The 26,529-nt window shown below is 36.8% G+C and overlaps 1 protein-coding gene across 1 annotated transcript in view; it reads right to left on the reverse strand.

Moving 5' to 3' along the window:
• NRDE2 (NRDE-2, necessary for RNA interference, domain containing) overlaps positions 1 to 26,529 on the reverse strand; it is a 35,758-nt gene that overhangs the window by 8,810 nt on the left and 419 nt on the right. Inside the window, exons 2-11 of the mRNA XM_009319441.1 lie at positions 19,205 to 19,313; positions 16,968 to 17,192; positions 14,716 to 14,865; positions 12,757 to 13,219; positions 12,152 to 12,554; positions 8,127 to 8,260; positions 6,014 to 6,134; positions 3,790 to 3,971; positions 2,704 to 3,090; positions 741 to 1,669 (exon numbers count right to left, since the gene is read on the reverse strand). Of these exons, the coding sequence (XP_009317716.1) occupies positions 741 to 1,669; positions 2,704 to 3,090; positions 3,790 to 3,971; positions 6,014 to 6,134; positions 8,127 to 8,260; positions 12,152 to 12,554; positions 12,757 to 13,219; positions 14,716 to 14,865; positions 16,968 to 17,192; positions 19,205 to 19,313 (3,103 nt within the window). The remainder of the gene's footprint in view (positions 1 to 740; positions 1,670 to 2,703; positions 3,091 to 3,789; positions 3,972 to 6,013; positions 6,135 to 8,126; positions 8,261 to 12,151; positions 12,555 to 12,756; positions 13,220 to 14,715; positions 14,866 to 16,967; positions 17,193 to 19,204; positions 19,314 to 26,529) is intronic.

Consider the following 26,529-nt stretch of genomic DNA (forward strand, 5'->3'; position numbering starts at 1 on the left):
TGTTGCTATGTGCAGACACAGAGAACCAAGCTGCCAATGTTATTAGAGATACATAGGTAGCAGTGGATAGGTAGCTCCAAGCAACAGGTAGACAACAGTTAGAGACTAAGCTTTAAGAATGAACACATACCTCTGATCCCCACATCTCCTACCCTTTTCTGCTTTCCCAGGAGCACAAAATCTGAGTCCAGACCACACTGCGAATTCAGGAAATTTCCAGCCTGTTCTACCTAGCAACAGCCCCATATGAAAACTAAATTCTCAAGTACTCACTATGGAAACAGGTCTGCCACAACTGTATTCTGTGATCCAGGAGCAAAGTAGGGCAGCGAGCTCAGTCAGAACTGCAGCATAGCTCTGTACTACCCTCCTTACTGCTGTAGTATTTAAATGCAGCAGTTTCTAAGCTCACAGTGTCTACCTTGGCCATCTAAGCCGGCTCTTAGTTATTTAAAAATTACTTAAAGAAATGCGTACCATCTTGATTGTCAGTAGCCAAGTAATCAAACACAAAGCAACACACAATCTGATCCAGCAGAAAGGACATGAGACTATCACCTAGGTCTTTAATTCTATTCAGGATTCTGCCACTGGCTCACTGTTCAGTCTTGAACAAATAACCTTCCCTAGCTACAGCTTCTTCATCTGCAAAATGAGAACTATGACAGCATTTTCTCCCCTCTGTTAAGTGATTAGACAGATCAAAGAAAGCATAATCACAAGGAGCTGCAAGATATTACCTCTGGACATTCTCAGTGAGTTTTTTTCTCATCTGCTCTGCTTGGATTGCAAACAGCCATGGCTCTAAAGAGTTAGTAGACCTTGTGACACCATCAAAAAATCTTCGTGCTTTGCTAGCACTGTGAGACTTCCTTTGGATGTGGATATATGACCTCCAAAGAGACTGGTTGCTAGGATACCGTTTCAGAGCCTCTGTTAGTGCCTCTCGCAGAGGATTCAAAGGATAAACACTAATTTTCATGTGGAATCTGAGTAAATTTGTATGCAGCAGTGTGACAGCTTCAAGAGCAGTGGGAAAATTTTGAATGCCAAAATTCTCTCCAGTATTTTCACATGTCTGTGGACCAGGAGCTTCAAGTTTTTCTGAAGTCTGTGCATATATTAATACTGCAGCATCAATCCCAACAGTCAAATACTGGAACAGTGCGTAACAACCAACCAAGTTAACCAGCTGATTAGCATCACTGACCTGATCTTGATCAGAAACTGGTGTTTTACTTAAATAATCTTGCAGTGCATGCTCATATGTTTTACGAGCTTTCAAGATGTTCACAGATAACACTTGTCCACTGTAGGGCATGTATGGTCCACTTTCAGCCAATTTGGTCAATATATGAACAGCACGTGACATAACAGCTCCTTCTATACTTTCTAGTAGTTCCACTTCCAGCTGAGCATAAAGCAGACTGAGGCTGCAGAGCTGGGGACTCTTCAATCCTCCCGTCCCTGCTGTGCAAAGAGCTGTGTCAAATACCTTCCTGGCATCATCAATGTTGCCAAGCAGCCATTCTAGGTAGGCATACAGTTTCCAGAGAGAAAGGTGGTTTCGGTTGTCAGGTGCTTTAAGGAGATTCTTGGCCAACTTTTTACTCTTCCTCCCTTGTGCTTTCAGCTTCTTCTTGTTTTTTGCTTGTAGACACTGAACTACCTGCAGGGGAGAATAAACAGAACAAACTTTGAGAGGGGTGGGAGAAGAAAAGAAAAAAAAACACCCACAGCATTTTTTAATTTCATTACTGTGTTTGTTTTCATATTTCACCACCAGCCAGATCTGTTGCTACTGAGTACTGTTAAGTTGTCACAACTGCCTGTTGTCAGCTCCCTCCAACATAGCCAAATTACACAGGCTTATCATTCTTACTCCTGCCACTGCCATTAAGTAATACGAAATTTCACTCTTAAAAGGCCAACTGCTTAAATAAAGAGCTGCTAACCTGTAATGGTTGAGAAAAGGAAAATAAATGATCCTGTCTGGCCAGATGCAGCTTATGACTAGCACAATTAAACCCCCAAGTAGCTTTTCACAGTGGGGAATGAGCTGACAGACAAATCTGGAGATTGGATGGGAAGATTACAGGAGATCTTCTGGTCAGGTAGTGTTCGGGTAAGAGACAAGGAACTTCTCCATAAGGAAACACAATACTAAACTTTCTGAAGTGTTAGGAAGACAACCTGGGCTCTCATCCTTCTGTGGGCATCTATTAGAGCAGTTTTACTTAAATAAATCCATGTTCAAGTGATAAGGTGTTATTTCCTTCAATAACACTACAAATGTAACCTGTATAGGAAGTAGTAAGTTTCTTGATAAGGTGCTCTTATGGTATCGGGGATTATGCACTTAGTAGAATAGTTTGGTAAAAGTACTTGCCTGACTCACTCTGCCTTGTAAAAAATCACTTGCATCCATTCCTGTCTAGCATACAATGTATCATATATAACATTTAACCAAAACTGCAAAGAATATTTTGTTACATGTATGCCACAGTGTAACGTGTACTGAAGAAAAGGGTTTAGGGTTTGGTTTTTTTTACCCCCAGTGCAATCTTAATTGGCATTTCCCGATTTGAATACTTAGTCCTACAAGACTTAACTTTCATCAATATTTATTTTAATTCAATATAAACATTAATACACAAAAAAGCCACACATCACAAAAGTGATTACATGCAGATTCCCCATTACCTTAGATACTTCATACTGTAACCAACAAATGGACAGGTTAGATTTTTCCTTTCCTGCAAATAGCAAGAACAGAACATGAAAAACGTTCTGTATGAACTCCTCTCCTTCTTTATAGTGGCCTATGTGATGTCTCCCTCGAAGCATCGTGTCCATATGACCAATACCGTTGAATCCAGAAAGTGGAAAATCAACAGAAGTCAGTGGCTTTTCATCAGAAAGCACACTGTCAAAGATGTTATTTTCATCCATGGCAATATAGAGGTTGGAAGGAAAGAGTTTACTTGTACATGGAACTCCCAGGAATTGCAAAAATGAGTATAGTAGTTGACGTTGAAGATCTGGATTAGAAAGCTGGATTAAAGATGGTCCAAGATCATCAAATAATACCTAAAAAAATCAAAATTATAACAAACTCTGTTAATTTATGCAATCAAATAAAATTGGCAACCTGTAATTTATGTAATTAAAGAACCTTTTGAAGTCAATAAAGATATATAATTACTATTAAATGGTGACAGAATGTCATTCAAATTAAAAACAGACAAGTTAAACAAGCAATGTGTTCTTCCAGTCAGACTGTATATTTGCTATCAAGAGATTTCTTTGCCCTTGAGTATCAAAGACCTCCACAGAAAACTTAGACAATGAAGGTCTGAAAGATATTATTGCTTAGGCCATTTAACACATTTTTATTCGAAAATCAATGTCTGACTTGACCTATCGCCCAAGAAGGGGGGAAAAAAAAAAATCCATCTGACTTGAAGGCAACAAAACCTTTGTTTATTCAATGCATATATCTTCTCAAACACAGATTTTTGTGACATTTCCACATACGGATGAGAGAAATCACAGAACAGCAAAGACAAACTTTGTTTGGCTGTATTTGCCTACAGCCCTTTCCTAAGTTTACCATGAGCTTCCCATGGATTTCAGAAGTCACAGCATGAAACCTCAGGTAAATTTTGAATTCCAAACAAAGAGAAGAATTTTTTCCAAATGAAGAAAAGGATTACTCCTCTAAAATATCCATTGGCAATGAATTCAAATAAAATGATAATTCGTTTTGTTTTGTTATATCACAGTGACCTGTCTTTCTGGATCTTCACAATCTTCTTCAGTTTCCTTTTTGTTTTTTTCTGGCCTCCATGGTAACCAATGCCTTGCTTCACGAGAATATTCAATATCCAACCAAATATGCCACTTGGGAAGAGTTTTGTCCTTTATTTCTTGATCCTCATCTATCTCTTCTTCATCATCATCATCATCATCTAAAACCACATCAAGACACACACACACAAAATTATTAAAGAAAAATTCATCCACCAAATCCAAAGGCCAGACTTGACATACAATTTAACTACTTTAAAAATGTAAACGAATACAGTGTTAGTAAAACAGACATAAGACAGAGCTGAAAATTGCCACATCACATTTCCACCCAACATTCTGGGTTTTGACACCAACTCTGTAAGAGTAGGAGGTTTCCAAACTTTTTGAACCAGTGAATCAGTGTCAGCACTCAAACTTTCTCATAGCGGAGAAAAGAAAACACTGACAGGCTGTGGACCACTTTTATCAACAGCAGTTTGCAAGCAGCAGCCAAGAGTCAGTCATCTGTTTGTGCAACTTAGGTTCTTCACTTCATACCTGGGCATACAGTCTCAAACGTGCTCTATGAATACTCATGTGCATAAAACATTTTGAGAAAACCACTGTTAAGTAAAAAGTAGTACTATAATGTTAAACATGCAAACGAAGCTTGGCAATGTTGCTTTAAAATACCTGGTATTTTCAACATTTCAATTAATGTGCAACTGAAACAACCAATGTAATTAAATACACACAAAAGGAAGTGCTTAACCATATCCCACTTTTATGATGATCTTGCTGGACTATTAGATACAATTAGCATATTTTTCCTGTGACAGCAATATATTAATTCTGTGCTGAAACTGATGAGCACCTGTAGGCTAAGGGAAAGCTTGTAGAGGTTTTTCAAATACTTTTTTCTTTCTTGTTGTTGAGGAAAAAAAAGTCCTCAAAATTTATGGTTACCTGCACTATTTTTTTTGGTGCAACAATCAGGCCATTTCTACGCCACCTCCAAATTCTTGATCCTGACATTTGCCATTAACTAGGTGAAACACCCCCACTCACAGTTCTTAAATTTCAGGTAAAACAAACAGGTGGCAAGATTTTTACTCTCTCTATATTTTTTGTGATCTGTAGCCGCTCCTTTAGTCAGCAAGTCTATGAAAAATGCCTGCATTTCCACGATCTAACCAAAGCTTGAAAAAAATTGACAGTTTTACAGATTACACTCGATTAGAGATTGCACCTGAACTTTGGGGCTTAACACACCTGGGGAAAAACATTGATATGTGCTGGACCTGCCCAAGACTGGCAGCGGTCCTCTTCTCTATACTGAGTCTTCTCAATTTGTGGGCAAAATGTCTATAGCCATCAGCAGTGCAACTGCTGACCTCAGTTAAGGGGCAAGGAAATTCCATCTTAATCCAGGGACAAGGGAAGCGCAGGATCATTTTTCAGTTCTTTTGTTCACTAAAAGCAGAGCCAAACTTGCTTCATTAGAGTTGCTACAGCAGCAGGAGCAGCAAAAGCAGAGACAGCTCATCTTTGGTCAGACACATTCCAGCCCCCTGCTTCCCTTCAAGATGTATCTGTTTGAGAAACAGTCCTTGACATTAAGGGAACCACTGTAGACCAGAAGACAAGGTGGGACTACACAGCAGGGAGGTGTTTTCTGCATCCCCACTCACCCAGAAGCACCCCAGGCAAGTGAAGATGCAATTCCTTCATTTTCTGCATCACAAAGAGAAAGGAAAGGTTTTCCTCCTATTTCTACTATATATTTGCTATAAGAAACTGAAACCTGATTCTAGAAATAGAATCATTAAGGTAGGAATCCTTGAGGCAACTATCATCTAATACTATAATCCCACCAGGTCTACCAATATGATGAAAGGGTCTTAAGGCTTCCTTCCACTTTAGATGGGCGCGGGTCTCAATCAAGTACTCACACCTTTAGCCTTTTCAGCACAGATTGGAGGATATGCCATCCTCTCCCTTAATTCTCATCCCTAGGAAAGACAACAATATTCCATAAACAATATCATACATAGAACACTCAACACATGCTTTTCCCTGTGAAGTATGATATACTTGATCTTGGTAAATATTCTTGAAAACTTGTATGCAAAAACATGAGAAGAAACAGCTTGTACCATTCTAATCAAAATGTTTAGAAGTACACGTGGATGTACAACTACACATACTGACATAGGCATACCAGGCTTAAGAGCAATCCAGCCACCCTTTTCTTGTTGGTGCATCCATGCTTTCCAGCCTCTTGCTCCTCTTTCTCCAATTCGTGGTTCTCCACTATCCCAAAAGGGTTCAAAGAATTCCACCTGTTGTTTTGGGCAGGGGGAACCAAAACAAAACATATAGAAAAATCATTTTTGCTGTTGTACAGACACTACCCGAGGTCAACTTAGGTTTTCCAGACCCTACAATCACTTATCTGGGTGCAACTTCTGTAGCTGAAGACTTTGTTAGATGCTGCTTAAGAATCGGCAGGAACAACTGAATACTTCAATTATGCCTGTGGTACAGCAGGACTGTCATCAGCTCTTCCCATGAACATAAAGATTGTTTTTAAAAGGTGTTAGGCTTTAAAGAAAGCAAAAGACTTTTGTGCCAAATGTCCTATACAGATCCTTCAAGGATAAGGATCCAAAGTCCCCAAGATGTGGCTTTCAGAAACCAAATCTCCCCTCCTCCCTATCTTCCATGGGACTGTGAAGAATTTGGCTAATGGAATGATAATTCAGACAATCATACACCTATGGTCAAATCAAAATGTTACAGTTGAATGTTAATATGACTGGACTGAGGACAACAGGAAAAGATCAGTAAGGCCTTTCATCTCTCAGGTTTCAGAGTGGTCAACAACTTCAGGCCACTTTGTCAGTCCTGACCTTGTCACTGCCTGCATGCACCTGTCATCTTTAGATTCATCAATTCCTCCCCTGCTTTGTATATACTTAGCTTTAATTACCACCTCTCTCCTGTTATATGCTTCTGCTGTGTATCAAACCTTGGCTTGAACATTGAGATGTGACTGTTAATACAAATATTAACAATAAAATTTACTCTAAGAAAAATCAAGCATCAACATTAACAGAAAATGCAGGGCAACTGCAAAATCTAATTCTGCTCCTCATGGATTTATTCTTTGCTCCAAGTGAGAAAGTGAGCTGTGAAAACAGTACGGAAACAAGTAATTCAAGACTGAGTCATAACGCTTCTGTGAGAGGGCAGAATGTGCGATCAGCTGTAAATCTGGCATTTTCTTATTTTCAAGAACTGCACTTTCCAACCTAAACACTATCCTTTTAAATTGAGGTTCCTTTCCATCCTGCTTTCTTAAGATTTTTTAAACACTACAGATAATCTTGCAGTTTTTCAAATGATTGGAAGTATAACTCGAACTATACCAAATCTCCTATCCTGCATGATAATGATGATTGAACTCTAAACTTTTGGCTCTTTAAGAGGACACCTCTATTATTTGAACTACAAGATTGCTCCATTGGTGGGTAACAGCATTAATCTAGAGAGCAAAAAATGGAGTCTCAGTAGTGGTTGCTGGGGAAGAAGGTGAGGTAATAGAACTAAATTCAATTTTTGTCCTCTACGGTAGCCCAGCGGCCTAACTGGTGGCCCTCCCTACCACTCATTAAAAAGGAAGCAGCTCCCGACAATTCAGTGGGATGACGCTACACTGGCAACAGCCCCCTCTAAATGTTAACTTACTGATTATTATTGGGGTGCACGCCCAACATTCTCCTGAGCAAATCAAGAGAAAAAGTGATTTAGTACTTTAACAGAATCTCATGGGTCAAACAGAAGACACTTTAAAGCATGAAGATGTTCCTAATGTAGCCATCAAAGAATTACTGAAAACAACAGATAATGGAGAACCTAAGAAATGTTTCCAAGAACTGTCTAGAACAGAAAGAGGTTATAGGTCCTATCAGCTTTCTCCATCAACAGTAACAAAACAACGGCAGTTTTGGGGAAAACAAGCAGGGGAAGTGCTAACTAGACACAGGCATTGGTCAGCCAGCTCATTTTTTTCCATCTTTAATTAGTAAAAAAGAAGACATGCAATGACTGGTTATCATACTTCTATTGTATACAGCAGAAGCAGCCATTTGGCATGTAGTTCCAGAGGACCCACAAGCATTTTTCCAATGCAAGCATCACCTCAAAGAACGGCAAAGTAAGTTGTGATTTAAAATATTTCCCTATGACCTTAAAAATTCATCAACATTTTTCTGTTACAGCATTCTCTGTAAAGCACAAGGACATACACCCATTTAAATGGAAATTGCTACCTGTCCCCTTGTTGGTAGATCTGTTACACTGTCAGGTTTAAAGAAGGTGAAGTCAATCAGAGCCTGAAACAAAGACACTGCTTTCTCAGAATGGCCAGCCTGTCTCAGAAAGTGGCACTGCTGAATAAATATAGCTGTAAAGTAAAGAAGATAAAGTTTTAATATTTCAAATAGATTTTGTTGCAAGTATTTTATTACAGCCCACAAATATACAAAAGACATACATGAAGTGCTGTAGAGCATAATTGGTTTGGAACAGCATCAAAATCCAAAACACAGGGAGTAACTAGCATAAATGCATGTCAAAATCATTGTAGTTTAATTAACTTTAAGACCTCCCACTTTAAGAGCACCGAAGAGATGACTTTTTATTCATGCCATACATGCACTGCCCTTGTTGATGAATAAAAGTTATACACAATGGTCCCAGCTTCGGTTTATCCAACATCTGACAGAGTGGGTCATAGCCCTCTTTGAAGATGCTGGGCATTATTGTGATTCACACAGTAAGTGATTACAACAAAAATCCTTTTTGCCTCATTTTTGCATGAGATAGTTACATTGGTAATATGTTGGTAATATACCATTTTCATTCCAACTGTCATTCCCATTTTCTTTTCCTTTACATAAGAACTCAGCTAAGAGGAGTCCTGTCTTTTGGTTAAAGTATTACTGCTTGAAAGTAGAGAAGAGTCCTATCCCTTGCTCTTCAACAAATTATTTCTGTAATCACTGCCATATCCCTACTACACACTGAGCCTCAAGTCTCAGCTTAAAGATCGAAGCAAAGTCCCAGTTCTTCTATTCATATATTTGCAATGAGAGTCTTAAATGAAAGAGCTGGAGAAATAACAGGTATTATAAACACCTCTATTACTAGGCAGTTCAAGAACATTTCAGAGAGATTCCATCACTCCAAATTACACTCAAGTCTTAACAAAACAGTGGCTGTTCAAAAAAAAATTGCTTTAAATCATAATCTTAATTGGCTTGCAAAAAAACCCCAAAACCCATAAATCAAGACTTAAATAATTCATTGATAGTTTTGAAAACAGTTCTTCAAAAACTGTTGTTTCTTCACTAAATGCATTTGCTTTAGAAGGTTTTAAACAATCAAAATATTTAAGTGTCTAGATACACACATGTAACAACATAGGTTAGCATCAATGTTTAGGCTGAGGGTGGTGAAGCACTGGAAGAGGTTGCCCAGAGAGGTGGTGGATGCCCCATCCCTGGAAACATTCCAGGTCAGGTTGGACGGGGCTGTGAGCAACCTGATCTAGTTGAAGATGTCCGTGCCCACGGCAGGGGGGTTGGACTAGACGATCTTTAGAGGTCCCTTCCAACCCAAATGATTCTATGATTCTATGATGATTCAATTGCTTCTAATGATTATCTTATTTTTTAATACTAAAAAGTGGCAAATGATTTACTCCTTTTACCTGTATTCAGATTTACATCAGATGTGTGTACATAAAAATTTCAATTCAGCTAGAATATACAAACTAGGCATTTAATTCCATTTTCTTGCAAAGTCAACGATTGTTTCTGGTAACAAAGACTGAGATTTCTGAAGATATTTAAACAAAAAAAAGTATGTTTAAGTATATAGTAGAATCTTCCAAAGTATTTTAACCCATTTAGGCACTGTGATCAACCAACACTGAAAAAGTTGTCCTTTCCTAGTTTCTCAGCTTCAAACAGATGAACTTTGATTAAAATAGTCTGAATGTAGAGAATATCTCATCAGAACTTGCTGCCAAACTGGAGCCAAAAATAAATTATAGCATAAGATTTTCTGCATGATAAAAAAGAAAAAGATATTTGAAGAAATGCAAAGATCAGCATTTTCTTTGTGGTAAAAGCTGAAAACAGCATGAATACATATTTAATTCAGCCCACGATGCTAAGACACTTCTGCAGCTGAACTGACCTAAAAGATAAAGATGTTTCTCCTCAACCAGTAGGTATAATTTGAAAAATAGGACTCCCTTTCCACAGCAAAATTTGAGAATGCTTACCTTCATCTGCTTTATATTAACAGTTCCTAGTAAATTTAAAATATTATGAATAATCTCAAAATTTAACTAAAACCTGATCTATAATTTTAAATTAATTTTTACCTGCTTTCTTAAATTTAATGTTTAAAAAAAGCCCCCCACCGCCCAGCTATTTCCAAGCGGATAGTACTGCATACTGAATTGAACACTAGATGGCACAGTCCACCACTATTTAAAATTAGCTCTTACATTTTGTCATTAGCAAAGGTCAAAGGTTGAAGATACAAGCCTACCATCCATCTACACTGCTACTCACCTCATAATTAATTTGTGAAACTCTGTATATTTATCTTAACGAACAATTTGGTAATCTTTCTAATAAGTACACTGACAGTTCAAATTCAGCCCAAGAATTAGAGAATTGAGTCACTAAAAAAAATCTCAGATCAAGAAGTCTCCCCACTGGAAATTTCTCCACTCCTATCATTTGAATTCCAAAGGGGGGGCGGGGGAACAACCCAAACCAAAAACCAAAACCCTCGACAGTGTTCATAAACAAATCACTATAGTCTTTATACAGAACAAGACGACATTAAGAGTGGAACAGAAACACAAATAAAGTTGAGTTCATTTTCATTTTAACCTATCCACATACATTGCCAGCAAACAAAGTATTTTGAAAAATGTCAATCTAATATAGTTAACTAATTAAAGGAACTCCATTTAAAAAAACCAAATTTCTCATAGCAGTTGACAAACAGTATCTAATGAGTCAAATATATTCTGTGCAGGGAAACAAAATGAAAGAAAAACGTTCCTGTTTGAAAAAATAGATGCTGAATAAAGTATTTGTCCTGAGAATCATTTATTGTGGTTAGTGTACAAAGTGACTGAAGTGTTGGAAATCAGAGACAGTAGAAGCAATTAGAAACTACCAGGCAGTACAATATCCACCTGCCAGCACAGGATTTTTCCTCTACAGCACTTTTTCCAGTGCTTGATCCAAGATGAATCAACCAAAGACCATAAGAGATCTGAACACCTGAAACTAATTCGTAACCCAGCATCTCAGTCTGTAAGTCCAGACTGGATATTGCATAACAGATAGCATCATTGCTCAAACAGCAGTTACAGGACTTGGATAAAAATAGAGGTGCCTTGGACTATGCTACACATGAAGAAATGTGGACTGCTTCATAATAGTCTCCTCTAAATTTAAAACAAATTTTAAAAGGAAAAAAAAACCCACCAAACATATTCATGGTGACACTAATATTTCCCCCTCCTCAGTGTATTCATAGATTAATAAGCACAACGACCCCCGGAGGCAGAGAAGCAAAACTGAAATGGGATAGGTTAAGTCATTTAGCTCCAAATAAATGTAAAGCCCATGCCAGACCTGAGCATGAACTCGTTTCTTCCCTGGATCCAGTCCAGCATCCTAACCATCTGACTGATTTTCCTTCCAGGGTTAATTATATAATAAATTATAAGTGGTAGATATATACATACAATAAATACAAAAGGCATGGTCACATGGTATTACAGTTTAGAATTCTCCATCTACAAGCCGGGATGCTCAAGAAAACTTAACATCAGACTTCCCGTGTCCCTTCTCTTTTCCGGATTAAAGTAATTAACTATAAAACTTTTGAACAAGAGATAATCGTTTCTTTCACAAGCCAACCTTTTTTTTTTTTTTTAACAAACATTCTTCAAAGATAAAAGCACATGTCTTGGCTGTTGGCTGCAATTCTCCAGCCTTGACATTTGTACTGTAAACTGCTCAGCACATTAGACTTTACTGGATGTTATATCACAAACTCTCCTAGGGAAGAAAAGCATCTGCTATGTCCATATTTGGTTGGAATATCTGCTTTAATTCTCAGCTAAAAAATCAGAATGCCTGGCATTTTAAAGAGAATAAAAACTTCCTGTAATATAGGAAAGTCTATTCATGTAGAGAATGTAGTCAACTCCTATGAAGACCATTCTGACCATAACATGAAATAGGAAGAACCTTACCTAGCATAGCTTCTTCTGTGCCAGGCAGTAGAGGATGTGATACCATGCTGCCATCCTGTACAGCTGCCAACGTAGTCAAACATTTTCCATAGAGACCATTGATTTTTGAAACAGAAAAGGTAGTGAACTGACTTTGACAGAACAGGAGATATTTCTTCCACAGCTCCGGATTATTGGGATGTATGAAAATTAGCTTCTGCCATTCTTTGATCAAAGCTGGTGGTTCCCAGAATTCTGTGCAAAGCTTCAGCCTGGCGAGTTTCAGATCCACATTACTTGGATTGCTTTCAATCGCCCTCTCTAAAATAGCCAGTTTCTTTTCTAAGATTAACTTCAGTGATTTTCTTCTTACTTCCTGCTCTCCCTTACTGGCATAAGGGCTAGGTCCTCTCATTAATTCATCCTTAAAACAAAAAGAAAAATCATTACAACATTAGGGAGAATCATCACTAGAATCACGAGAAGAATGCTGACATTTGTGAAGACGAATTAACAGCTCATTCTTCAGCAATAGTAGATATACAGCCCTAAACAAATGAAACTACAATATAATGTTCATGTATTTATTACTTATAATAAGCAACCAGGTCTGTAAGAACACATACCTGAAAAGAAACAAATTCCATCCAAGCATTAATATCTCTCGGGTTTTCTCTGACTTTCTTGTTATGTTCTTCCACTTTTGTCATTAGAATGGAATTAATCTTTATCCCAGACTCTTGAATTGTTTGCTGCGTATTTACAGGCTCATGGTCTGTACTCTTGCACCCTTTTCCTTGTAGCCACACTGTAGTGGATGGATCATAAATCCCAAGAGGATTTACCTCCACTGTGTCAGAATGATCATCAGTTTCCATTTGGAAAACTGGTATAAAAGCAGTTGGGTCAGATGGAGAACTTCTATTGCAAACAGGAATCCCATCTGTGTTCAGCATCTTCACATTGTTCTTTGTGAAGTAGCGCTCAGGTCGCCTCTGTAATTGCTTCCTTTTTGATGCAGAACCGTCCCAAGTTATACACTGTTTCTTCGCATCTATGCCAAGACAGGACTCTCCTCTCCTTTTATATCTTAGAAGGAAAAATACAATTAAACATCATCTAAAATACACATTAGAAAAGATACCTCCTTTTTGAAAGAAAGCATGGAAGAAGTACTTTAATTCAAATTGACCCAAATAATGTATGCATAGCCCTTCAAAAGTGTAAGAACTTGGTAACTTTCTCCTTATTTAAGACTTCAATTTATGTATTTTTTCAGTGCCATCACAACTTTTATTATCATATTAAGCTTCCTCTGAGTTCAACAATATCTGTCATACTAAGCAGAAGAAAAATGTTTTTTTCCTCCTATCATTTTAAGCCATGTAGAGAAACCTGGAGAAAGAAAAACAGACAGCATTATTTAAGGCTATTTAGATTAGATTATTTTAAACTGAAAAGTCAGACACCAGTAGTTCAGTCCGGTAATATCTTTCTGTATCCCTAAGCCTCTATCCATTTTATATGCCAAGAAGTGAGGGGTGGGGGGGCGTGGAAAGGAAAGAGAGACTAGGTTCATAACGTCCACAATAATCCTATGGATTAAGAAAGCAAAATACCATCTTAAAATATTACTAAGAATGTCATTTCAGTGGCAGACATAATGACGTGCAATGCTAAAATAACATTTTTCATCTCAAACAATAGCTGACAATCCAAAGGTGGCAGAAAATTGGAATGGATTGTAACCAGGCAATTTTACTGCAAAGGTATATACACTACAAAAATAAACCCCATAAATCCTCCCTCCTCCACGAATAATTACTTTTTATATATAGTAAACAATTTTCCTTGAGAACATCAAGAAGTGTACATACATAATGCATGAGCCCAGTGTAGGCTCCTTTAGATGGGCTTCCCTGTTAACATGGGGAAGTGTTCTGAAGGGTCATCATAGTACCAGTAACCCACCAAGGATGTTGAATATGCAATTTCATCTATAGTCATTTGAAATGTAGCAATGCATAAGACAGATACCCTTTGGTACAGTGTCTGGGTGATCTAACACAGAATCTGTTTGCTAAGAAAGTATCTGTACCTTTTTTTGCAAAGGTATCAAACTACTCAAGTAAGTAAATCTCTTGCCAAATCTAATATGAAGTAATCAGTACCTTCATTTCCCTTTCAGACACAGAAACAGAACAACAGAGATCAAAAGGGGCACTCGCCCAAAGATGATCTATAACAGAATCCGGGATTTCTGACCTCAAAACCATGCTTTTGCATCTGCCCCATGCTACCACCTCCAGATGGCAGTTTTACAAGTTCACATGCCTGCAGTCTACTACACAGAGAATGCTTTTAGAAAAAATGAGAATCATGCACTTTATTCCCATTATTTCATGGCATCTTTTGCCTTTTAAAATATTTCTGCCCAATGCAAAGTCAAATTTTGAAATAAACCATTCAGTTATCTTATTTTCTCATCTTCTACATAAAAATTTCACAGCCAGACTCAAGTTAATGAGTCTTGAGATAGTGACTCTGTGGTAGTTTGAATACCAATAGAAACCATCATATTGTACCTTGCTATGTCTCCTCGATACAGGGATTTGTAGGCCCAGTTTGCAGGGTCTGGTTTCTTGTCTATTCTGAAGGTTTCTATTGTGAAAGCCTGGATATCATCAAGCCAAACAAAGCGATTGCTGGTAGGATTTGATGTTTTCTTATCTAGACTGAAGAAAGGAGAAGAAATATATTCTAAACATTGGTGAATATATTCAGCATTTACAAAACCCAGGAAACATTGCATTTCTGTAGTTCATAATAATTTAATTTACTCAAAGTCATGGTACATGATCCATCATTGCAAAGTCAGTCACATGCTGGGAAAGAACCAACTAGAAATACACTAATAGGACCGTCAAAACAAAATACAAACACTCCTCCTTGCAGTTCCAAAAATCGGATTTAGGATTATGAAAGGTAACCACCAGATTTAACCAATTAATTGCTTGGTAAACTATAATCTAAAAGCCATATATTACTACTTTTAAAATTCACCTTTGTCGTTCTTAATTGTAGCATCTTATTAAAAGAGGATAATCTGTAAGAGGATTATGTTGATTAGCTGTAATTATACCCATGGATTTGATAAAATAGTGTGCAAAGTGCTTTATGGATTACAGTTATACAAATTAACTTAAGTGGAAATTGCCACCTGCCTCCAAACTGAACTTCCAATCTGAATTCATTCTACAAATATGTAACTTAGTAAATGAGTTTTATAGTCTTGAGAAGCTTTCTAAAATTTCACAAGACCTATTGCATTTAGAGCAATTTTGTGACTCAGGTTTCAAAAACAGTCTCCCGAAAACTCAATATTCTCTCAGTATCAACAATTTATGGAAAGAAGTGAAAATAAGACACCCTGAAAGAACTTCAACCGTTTCATTTGGGCAAAGCACTGCCTGGTTGGCCCAGTCTAGCAAACAGCTGATGAACGAGGTTCAGCACAGAAGTCCATTCCGTCCAGTCCGGACACCCTTCCAGCAAAGACAAGAGTGACTGAGCAGAGCAGAACAGTCTTAGCATCCTAATAATTTTTACTGTGCTTCCTCACAGCCAAGTAAGCCTTTGTCACCACCAGCCAACAACAGTCTTCATATGGGAGGTGGTGAGGGTAGCTAGAGGCAGCAGACAACTCCTCCCATACCACTGCCATTCTTCCACAGGGAAACAATGTTAAGAGCCCTTGGCACAGACACATGTCCACAAGCATAGCTCTCAACTTCTGGTAAATCTGCCTTGGGAAAAGTAGTAAATCTGGAAGTCAAGGACTGCCTGGACTACACCCAGCTGTAGCAACAGTTCCTCAGTGTCACCAAATCCTCACTCTGTCCCCAGGAGCAGCTGCAGTGCTGTGAATTAGAGCCAGAGCTGCTAATTCTAAAGAAAAAACAGGAACTAGGGAATCAAAGAGAGGTAAAATGGCTGCTCAAACTAGGAAACATGATGAGAAACAGGGAAAGGTGACTTACACAGCCAGTTAGATTGGGCCACTTTGAATGAAGTGATCAAAAACCAACAGACTGAGAAAAGCACAGCTAGGGTATGCCAAAACTGAATACTCAGTGTGTTCACAGAACCTCTTTTACTGCTCAAAGATCATGCTAGTCACTAGATACCTATTTGCTTTTTCCATACAAAAATGACACCTCCACTAATTGCACAGTACTTCAGAGTTTCTGAAATTAACAAAAAAGATCTAGCAAAACAATTTCAATTGTTCAAATACCCATCTAGATGTACCATGAGCAAGAAGTACGAAGCACACAGCATAGAGCAATAAATGAAATGTTAAATCATACAACAAACTTTGTCTTAGTAAGAAAAAAAAGGAAATGTTAACTCTGAGGAGGAAGTTATATCACAAGGCAAACACAGCTGTATGTTAAGACTTTTGCACTAATTAAAATAACATTTAATGCAATCCTTCTCCAAACTCTCCCAGTAAATCAGAGATCCATGAAAGGAAACAAGATGCTTACAAAAACTCAATATAAGCCTCTACATGTCTTTAAAAATACATTTCATTACCGCCATACCACGCTTTGTTCTGCAGAACAGTACTTCACAGAATATTTTAGTCACAGTTTTTCAGATATGATTAAACAAGTGTTTCTAATTCTATTCTCATTGCTTTGAATGCAGGTTTAGTCACATACAGCTTAGAAAAAATTACCCACCAGTGGCAAGAATTTAATTCATAAAGTTGAAGAGACAAGTACAAGAACACAATGAATTTACATCTTGCATAGTATTAATAAATACATACTTCGCTGCTGCTTCCTTTTCATGATTTCTGCTACTTCTTGTGGCTTTGTCCTTGACGTGCTTAGTGTCCAGGTCTGATTCGCTGCTACTGGAGTCCCCTTTGGTTTTCTTTTTTGTCTTCTTATAGTGGTGATGCTTTTTCTTTTTCTTTTTCCTTTTCTTACTTGACTGTTTCAGACTCTTATCTGTATCACTTTCCCCTGACAACTCTGATCTTGAAGTAGTCCTGCTTGGAAACAAGTGTATATCTATCTATATACATCTATATATATAAGTAGTAAAACTGTAAAGAAATATCACCATAAGAAAGTTTAGAATCATTTTACCCTTTACCTTTATTCTCCCTGTATTTTTGGAGAAGACGGTTAGCAGCAACATATACAAAGTGATTTAAATTTGCATTAAATAAAACTATCTTTATTTTTTCAGCTGCTGGAATTACTGACAACCAGTCTTAGAGTTTTAATTGTCAAAGGCATTTTGATGTGTGATCTGTATAAATATCCATTTGTTATCATTGCCAAATTAAAGAAGATGACTGAGCTGATAAAATTTCCTAACTTTGCTAAGACAACTTAGGTCAAGCTAAAAGGAGGAGAAATCTTTTAGGGTGACCGCAAAAGAAAAAAGTCTGCACTTTTTTCCTTGTTTCTTTATGATTTACACAAGAAATATTAAAAACATACTTTTAAAATCACTTCCAGATTAGAAATTCAAATCTCACCTCTCAAAGAACAATTTTTGATGACTACTGAATTAATGTTATCATATAATATAATGTAATAACAAACACTACATGCAACAGACAACTGACTTACTGAGAAATCACATAAAGGACAGACAGTTTTGACAAAACACACGTATATGATTGTACATACTACATACACTCCCATACTTAATGATTAACCGAAATAATGGAGGTCTCCTCTAATCCTTAATTAAAGCACAAGCTCTTTTTAAACAGGTTTTCTGGAATCTCTCAATAAAAGAAGAGTGACAAGTCTCAGTATTCCTAATATGTCAATAAAAGAAAATTCAGCGTTTCAGAAGCAAGGCACCTCAGAAAATAATCTTACACAATTTATTTAAGAGCACTAAAACAAAAGAAGCTATGGGAGAAGCGTTATCAGGCCTTTAAATCAAACACACATATACACACTCCCCCAAACCAAAAACCCCCCAAAACCACCAACTGTGTTGGAATAATTAGTTTTTATTGAACTGAGAATGTACCCTAGTAATGAGCAAAAAGATCAAACATTTCTCAGTAAACTATTTTTTGACAAATTCTTTTTCAAAGATTAATGAAATATGGTGGGTTTACTATGTCATTCTATCTGAACGGTAATTTGTAAATTCCTCAGTTTTATGACATTAAAGTCCTGAAAAGATTTGAAGAAATATAAGCAGAATATATGACTGATGAACAGAACAGTGACTGCATTTCAATCACACAATACATGTAAATGTAAGAATAAGTATACAAAAAGATGTATTCAGCTGTGATTTTTATTATAAAGACATCCTCTATCATGACCACCAACAGTCATCGTAAACATAGGAGCTTGTATCAAATTAAAAGTGACTAAGTTTTTGAACTTGGCAACTGCAACTTGATTCCATTAATTATTAAGTGTTAGTTCTAGTGTAGATATGCCAAGTATATAGCAACTATTCTAGTGAAGGTATTAAAACTAGTTCTTCAGCAAATGTGGCTGCTTAAAGCTCATTTTTGTAAAAGAATATAATCACCCACTTCAGTGATCATGTTCTACAGCCGCACAACTTGATACATGTAATATTTCATTAATTCACATCTTCAAGTAGTTTTTAGAAATAAAAAACTCGACTGTGAAATAGCTGATTGAACTGGTTTTCACAGAGAAATCACAAAGATGACGCTTAATCTTTACATTATTTCAAGGGTCACTTAAGACATTCAGAAGTTAATGAAGAATCATGATCACTCAGTTCCCTTTCCATTCCAAAATAACAATGATTTAAATGCAGCTGTGAGAAAAAGAAAATGGGAATGTAATTGCGTAAGTGTAATTTCTCATTATTTTAAGTTAAAGGACATAGAAGCATTATTCATACCTTTATATATGATTCAATTCAGGCCTTCTTAAATACTGAACAGTGGAATGAACCTAAAAGCTCCTGATTTTGGTCTCACATAACAAAAGATAAGCAGGACATAAGAAAGGCTATTTTCAAAGATATTGAAGTATATTCTACCTTATTAGTGGTGATTTTTCAGGGATGAGATTTGCAACTTCTGTAGTGCGCTGATGCAGTAACAGTGCATCTTCCGTAGAGAAGCTTGGGTTACTAAGCCAGTCCAATTCTGCAAGTAAAGAAAAGTGTGAGATCAATACAAATTAGCTTGCTGTATTTTTTAAAGTTGGGAGTTAATCTAGTCAGCAGACAGCTAAATTCCACAAATGTCACTAAGTCATGTGTAATAATTGAGCATATCAGAAGGCAGTCCATGAAATTTCCATTTAGCAGAACACTGTGTTTTAATGAGGTAAAATATTTAGGGGTTGGAATCTTCTGGAGCTGGAATCAATCTAAGCTTTAAAAACCCCACTATATAATAACACTTCAAAGTTCATACTGAAAGCAGATAACATGTTTTATACACTGCTATATACTTTAAAAAACCCAAATCTGTCCAATATTTTTACCATGTAAAATTTCTAACTTTATATAGTTATATATAAGTATGTTATATATGCATAATTATATAAGAACTTATATCTTCATATATTTTTATTATAATTATAATGTACAATATACAATATAGATATTTACATATTTGACTTTAAAGAGTAAAATTGAAAAAATTACAGAAGGACATAATTACTTCAAAGGTGTAGTTAATGAATGCAATACAACTTATACAAACTTACAAAAATGTACTTTACTCACTGTATGGAAAATATTTTTAACATTATTTTATTGATAGGAATACCCATTACTGATAAGTATACTCAAGTGTTTTATACAAGGTCAAAACGTGAGACTGGATTCTCAGTTCTCTAACCTCCAAAATCATTACACTTTTAAATAGTGTGAAAAAAGGCTAATTGGTGCTAATTTTGATATATTAGTCAGCATTAAGTATTCTGCATCTAGACCTCAGCCATTTCAGTCATCGGGTAAGATCAGATACTGGCAGGATGTGGAGGTGGAATTTTTTGCCATAATTTTACTGATATTGAAACTTCTAACAATTTTCATAGAGATTTCATTTCTAGAATTCTTTTAAGTATGTGAAGTTTTCTAACATATTAAACAACAAATGTTATTTCACATAAGCACAGAATTTAACACCAGCCTCTCCAGTGCCAGACCACAGGAGATAACAACAAAAGGAACAAACTTGGTCTCCCTGCCTGTTCTCCATGCTCTTTACAACCATTTTTGCCTCCGTGTTCTTCCTGTCACGCTCCTGTCTTTGTGCTTTTGACCTTTCAGGCCTCTAATCCTTAAATAGCATGAACTCATTGTCTGCCAAGCCATACATCTCTCCTCCTTCTGAAGTATTTATTTCAAAAATAGCTCTTCACACCAAAATTCCTTCTTCCATCTCATATCCCTGAATTGTTGTCCACAAAAGGATTTAAAAAGGAGCAGGCTGCAAAACAGTTTGTTAACCTAAGTTAAACTCACCAAGAAGTATGTACAATCAAGCAAAGCTCCAGTTCGCATTTTCCAAGAGAGTGCCCCTGCTACCAACGGCCCGGTGGGGAGAGCCACCTTCCCCGATTCCTCTTGAACCTCCACCTCTATGCAGAGGACAGCCCATAATTCATGGCCCCATCAGGACCAAAACACACTTCCCATGAGTGCCGCAACCAATACACTGCAGAACACTGCCATGCAGCATTTCCCAGCTCACCAAAACATAGGATGTAGACTGAAAAATAAAAATTCAGCTGTATAATATATATGCGTATTATTGTAACCTTCTGCCTGGCAACCAGAATCACCAAACCTAAGGCAAATACACTACCCTACTTTGCTGCAAACCAACACAAGGGTGTTTTTTTTTTTTTTTTCCTTTCAGGAAAATACTTAAAATATATTAATGTAAAATTAGAATAAAAATTGAAACCTTAAAAGTGCGATCCTTACTTGCCTATTTAAAATATGATAAAAATCTACTATTTAATTTAAATTAACCCACCCTGGCACAAACAGCTTCATTTTAAGTATGTGTCTATGATTCTAAAACTGTAAATCCACCACAAAGCATTCTTCCAAAACCTTTGGTGAGCTTAAAGGAGAAAGATTTATGCTGGGTAATATGCAAGCAACATTTCACTCGCCTATCAAAATAATTATTCCCCCTGCTGGGGAATAAAGTGTTATGCAACAATAAGTTAATTTCTTATTTCGATCCTGGAAGAGATGTATTAAGAACCAACCTAAAATCAGAATTACTTCTTAGAAGAATTGTATTTAGTATTTTCCATGAAATACCGAAATGTTTCTCACGGATAATTCTGCAACCATTACATATTTAAAACACACAGGAGTTAAATAAATTCATACACCTGATAACTACATAATCAAATTGGAGTTAATAATTCAATATATGTCACGCAGTATACCGAGTGCCGCTTTATACCTGAGATTTTTGAGGTATATTTATTAAATGCAATATTGATTTTAAAAACTATTATCTTCTTTACATTCAATTATTTCTGCTCATTTTGGTAATGAAGACGGGGTGTAAAGGAATGCAGGAGCAAACTGCAACCCTACAATGTTTTTCCACTGGTCATGTTCTGGTCTTCCATAAACATACACAAATTCAGAGAAAGTACAATGGTCCAGAGCACTCCAGATTTCAGTAAATGCAACTAATCTGTGCATAAAGCCTTTTATTTATTTACAGAATTAAAGGAGACATTTAATTCCCTTAAAAAAAAAAAAAAAATCCATCTTTGTTTTGGTTTGCGTTGTATTACCCAGATCCACCTAACAAAACAGAAAAATTTACTGGTTGGCAGAGTCTCTGGTGTAAAGGTGTGTCACATAACAACACAAAACTGTAAGTTATTAGCCAGACAGGTCTCCTTAAAATTATTATATCTGTTCCAAAGATATACAAAACCTATCTAATTTGTCTTTGACCCGATCTCCAATAACATACTTCAGGCACCAAAGATATTCTCTGTAGCCTTTGAGCTTCTCTTCTTTTTAATAAATTATTGTTCCCCTTTGTAATGTGTAATAAATAATTTACTAGTATTATTATTTGGTAGAAATAAATTTATCGTAAGATAGTTCTGCATTGATTTGAATGAAGAATTATGGTTCAAAAATCACTTGAAATGTATTAATACTAATACTCATGACACTGCATAAAACACTGGATTACATTTTTTTTAAAAAACATGCTTGAAGGCAGAATGAAGTTAAATAATTTGCCTTCAGTCATATGGAGTTGTTGATGACAAAATTCAGAATTCAAGACTTACAATATTCAGACCATTAGGAAAAAAGACTAAGATGTTTAACTTCTACGATCTTGATCTAAAGCCTTTTAAAACGCTGTACGCATCAAAACAGGCTTTTCATTGATTTGAAGAGCAGGTCCTCCAAAGATTAATGCAAATAATGCATTTTTTAATATTATTCATCAGTGTAAACACTTTAGATACAGAGCAGCCCAAACTAGGAAAAAAACATTTGCATACAACAAGTATGCTAAATTTTATAACCTTGAGCCTGATGTGCCTACAGTGCCAAATAACTCCCAAATGGAGATACAGATCCTTATCAGCACTAAGAGCTTCAGTCTTAAACACTGAAAAACAGAAAGCAACTGATACATTTCTTATTACAATGGCATTATTGATCACATTGACAAAATGAACAGAGAAGAAAAACAAAGAAAGCAGTAAAGCTCCAGCTGTTTTAGAAGACACAATAAAACATGGGGCTGACTAACCATATAAATTTCCCTGAGACACAAAACACACTTTAAACAAAAGAGGCTACATCTGAACTGGCAGAGTAGTGGAAAACAGTTATCTTTACATTTCTCTGTTTAAAAGGCTGTTCTAAGACCAGAACCACATTCTTAAATAAAAAGAGTGAGTTGGCAAAATTTTCATTCCCCTCCTCCTCCCAGCAAATTAATCCTGCAGCTCACAAAAGGATGAAGCCTGGATTTCTGAGTTGCGTCCTCCATCCTTTACACTCCCCACTGCTGCCATAGCTTCAGGAATTATCTGGTTTCTCTAGACACTTCTACAGTACTTTGCCACATCCCTTAATTATTGGCTGGGCAAAAGGCAGCCTGTGCTGTGTCAGACTGTGATCTCTGAAGATGTTTATTAGTTGGCTAACGTACATATGCTCATCGCCAAGCCCATCTATCCTGGTAACAGTTCAATTCATGTTACAGCCCCTCTCTCAGCAGTGGCACTTATCTAGATTTATCTTTTCTAAGCAAATGTATATTTTCACAGACCTCCTCTACTTTTGCCGTTTCTCTCTCTCACCACAACAAATTTGACTGAAAGGGTTAAAACTCCTGAGGAGGAAGAGAGAGATATTGAGTAAGTAGGCTGACAGACAGATGCATAGCAAGCATGCATGAGATCCATTTCCATAGGAAATTTGCCTTAAATATAGCAAAATAATGCCTATTATCACCATTAACTATTAGAAACTAACTTCCAAGATGTCATTTTGACTTAACTTTATCTGAAAGTATCTGTTATTCCCTTACAGATCTGAAGTCACTCACTAACTTGGTGCAATATGATTACAACAGTAAGCACAAGGAGAATAAGGTTTATTTTTTATATTTTAAATTATTGTTTTAAGACCTCCAAGGAAAACTCACCTTGAGAAATGGAGTCATAAACATTAATCCCCTGACTGTGCCTGTAGCTTGGTTCTACCTGAGCAGATGAGATCAAATCACATTTTTAAAACACTGAAGAATCATACTGCAAGAATCAACCCCTGTAGCACAGTCAATATGCCTCTGTGGATACTCCAGGGAAATGTTTAGAATTCTCCAACTACAGTATTTTCTGAACAATTTAATCAAACTGACCTAATACTCTGGAAAGAACTGAACCATTTTTTCTATTACACAACATGGGAGTCCAAACCTCCTTGTAAATAATCTCCAGTGAATCAGTTAGCTGGATACAAACATTTCAAACATCAAAATGCATTCCAAACTTTAAAACTCTACCTTTTCATTTTTTTGCTATTTTTTCTTGACAGATGTCTAAAATGTTTATCATTTTTGCAGACCAGATTTACGTTCTTAAAGAACATAAAGACTAAGAGATATAAAAGACTTATTTTGTGATCACATGCATGTAATTGTTATTGTTCTACTCTACCATCCACATTCATGAGCACAACAGTAGAAGCAATCCAAAGGCATTCTTTTTATACCTTCCCAAGCAAATAAAAAATTAAAAATTTACAGTGCATGTCTACAGAGACAATTTTTAAGAGTTATGCAATGCCTTTTATTGCCTCTCACAATCCTGAAAATCTGCTTTCAGCAAAAATCACTGCATCGTCTTACTTATAGAATAGTTCAGACTGTAAATAATGCTGTGCATAATGCTTACTACCGTGAGTGGGGTTAATTATTACCACTGCTCTGTTCAGTACGGCTACTGATAAATTTGTAATTTATCTTCTACCAAAAACTAATTAAGCTTGACAACATAATTGTAAGAAACCATATACAAAATTACTTCGCACTCTAGAGGTTGCTGCAACTCAGCAATCTAGCAGGATAGGAAGAGTGTACAGCAATACTTCAGTTTCAGACAGCACTTATATTTATAAATGGTTTAGGAAGGTTTGTAAGAGTATGAGACAGAGGTGGTCGGAGGAATGAAACATGGCCAGCATATTTACATTATTACCTTAACTTTTACAATAAAACTATGAAGCAGTCCTAAATGACTGAAAAAGACACCACAGTTTTGCATATCATGTTAAATACAACATACCCTGTGATCTTTGTATTATGATGGACTTTGGCTTCATATCAGCTCTGAGGAAAGAGAGTCATCTATCAGAGAGATACCAAAGTTGCCCATCAAGTTCTCAAGTTTTCACAAGCTGAACGTGTGAAATTTGATATATGCCACCATAAATGTGATTCTGAGTTAATACTTAATTTTTGTAACTTATACTGAAATGTCGTCCTTAAAAACAAAGTACATTATTGGCTAAAACATAAAACAAACAAATTTTGTTCCTTAAAGTTTTGTCAATAATTATCATACAAAAAATTTCCAGTAGACCAAAATGTAACTCATAAACAGTGTTAATAACTGAAATCTAGATCCCAAAGTCAGTCTTAACATCTTTCTCTGTGTAATTTGATCTTCCAGACAGGTGGTCTGTGGTAACACAGACTACACATAACAAAACCAAAGGCTGAATTCCCAGGGTTTTAAAATACATGCAAGGTCTTACTACCAGAGAATTTTACTTTACCTCTGCCTGGCAGAGCAGCTCCTCTTTTCCTAGAAGCTATAATTTGGGATCTTTTTACATCCACTATTCCGTGCACCAAGTGTCGTTACCAGAAAGGCTCCTGAACCTGGCTAGAACATCTCCGTACTGGCAGACTGAGTATCAACAGCTGCAATACCATCAGGGGGTAATGCAGAACTGGTTGGAACAAGAAGCTAACCCCAGCCTGTGTTGCTAAAAGCTTCAAAAACTCACCATACTGACTGGACCAAATATACAAGAAATTTAGCCTAGGTAAACAACTCTCTTAGAGTCTTCCCTTGCTGTGGTGTCTAGAGGATGGGCAGACTCAAGGGTGGTGGAAACTGGCAAGCAAAAAGCATAGTTCAAAACATCTCCCAGTAGAATTAATAAATGTTGTGCATATTTCAGAGTTTGGCAATACACCAGATAGGGTTCTTTTTATTTAATAAAAGTACACCTTGCCAGACAGCAACCATGACAGTCAAAATGATACACTGAACCATAATCTCACTCATGACCTTCCAAAAAATATCTTTTAAAACTAAAATTTGGCTTAATAAGCCAGGAAATGAGAAAACACTTTTTAAGTTATCCAAGGCTAGCGGGGAAAAAAAAGAAACCCTCGTTTTCTGCATAAAGCAAACCTTCTCCACCACACACACAAAGTTAGCATACAGGTATTTTTCAAAGACGAGTATTTCTACAGCCGTGCCTCCAACATCCACCAGCCAATAGCTGGAAGCAAATCTGAACACACCTGAGAACCCGCCAATGAGAAGCCAGCACCATTTTTATGGGCATGTCCCTATTTCGGGTTCTCCCCGGAGTTACCTCACGGAAAGTAACTTTATTCTTAAGTACGGTCAACTTCCTTCGAACCGGCAGCGACACGCCTTGCGCTGAGTACGCCGGTGCGCGCCAGACGTACGCTCGTACTCTGCCCATGAGGGAGGAGCCGGGGCAGAAGAGCACACCACCTTCTGAACCAGCGCTTACAGAGCGCCCTCAGCCGCGGGGCTGGCTGGCCAGGCGAGCCCCTCTGCCGCGCTCCCAAG

Source organism: Pygoscelis adeliae, unplaced genomic scaffold (genome assembly GCF_000699105.1).
Source record: "Pygoscelis adeliae isolate BGI_AS28 unplaced genomic scaffold, ASM69910v1 Scaffold71, whole genome shotgun sequence".
Lineage (NCBI taxonomy): Eukaryota > Metazoa > Chordata > Aves > Sphenisciformes > Spheniscidae > Pygoscelis > Pygoscelis adeliae.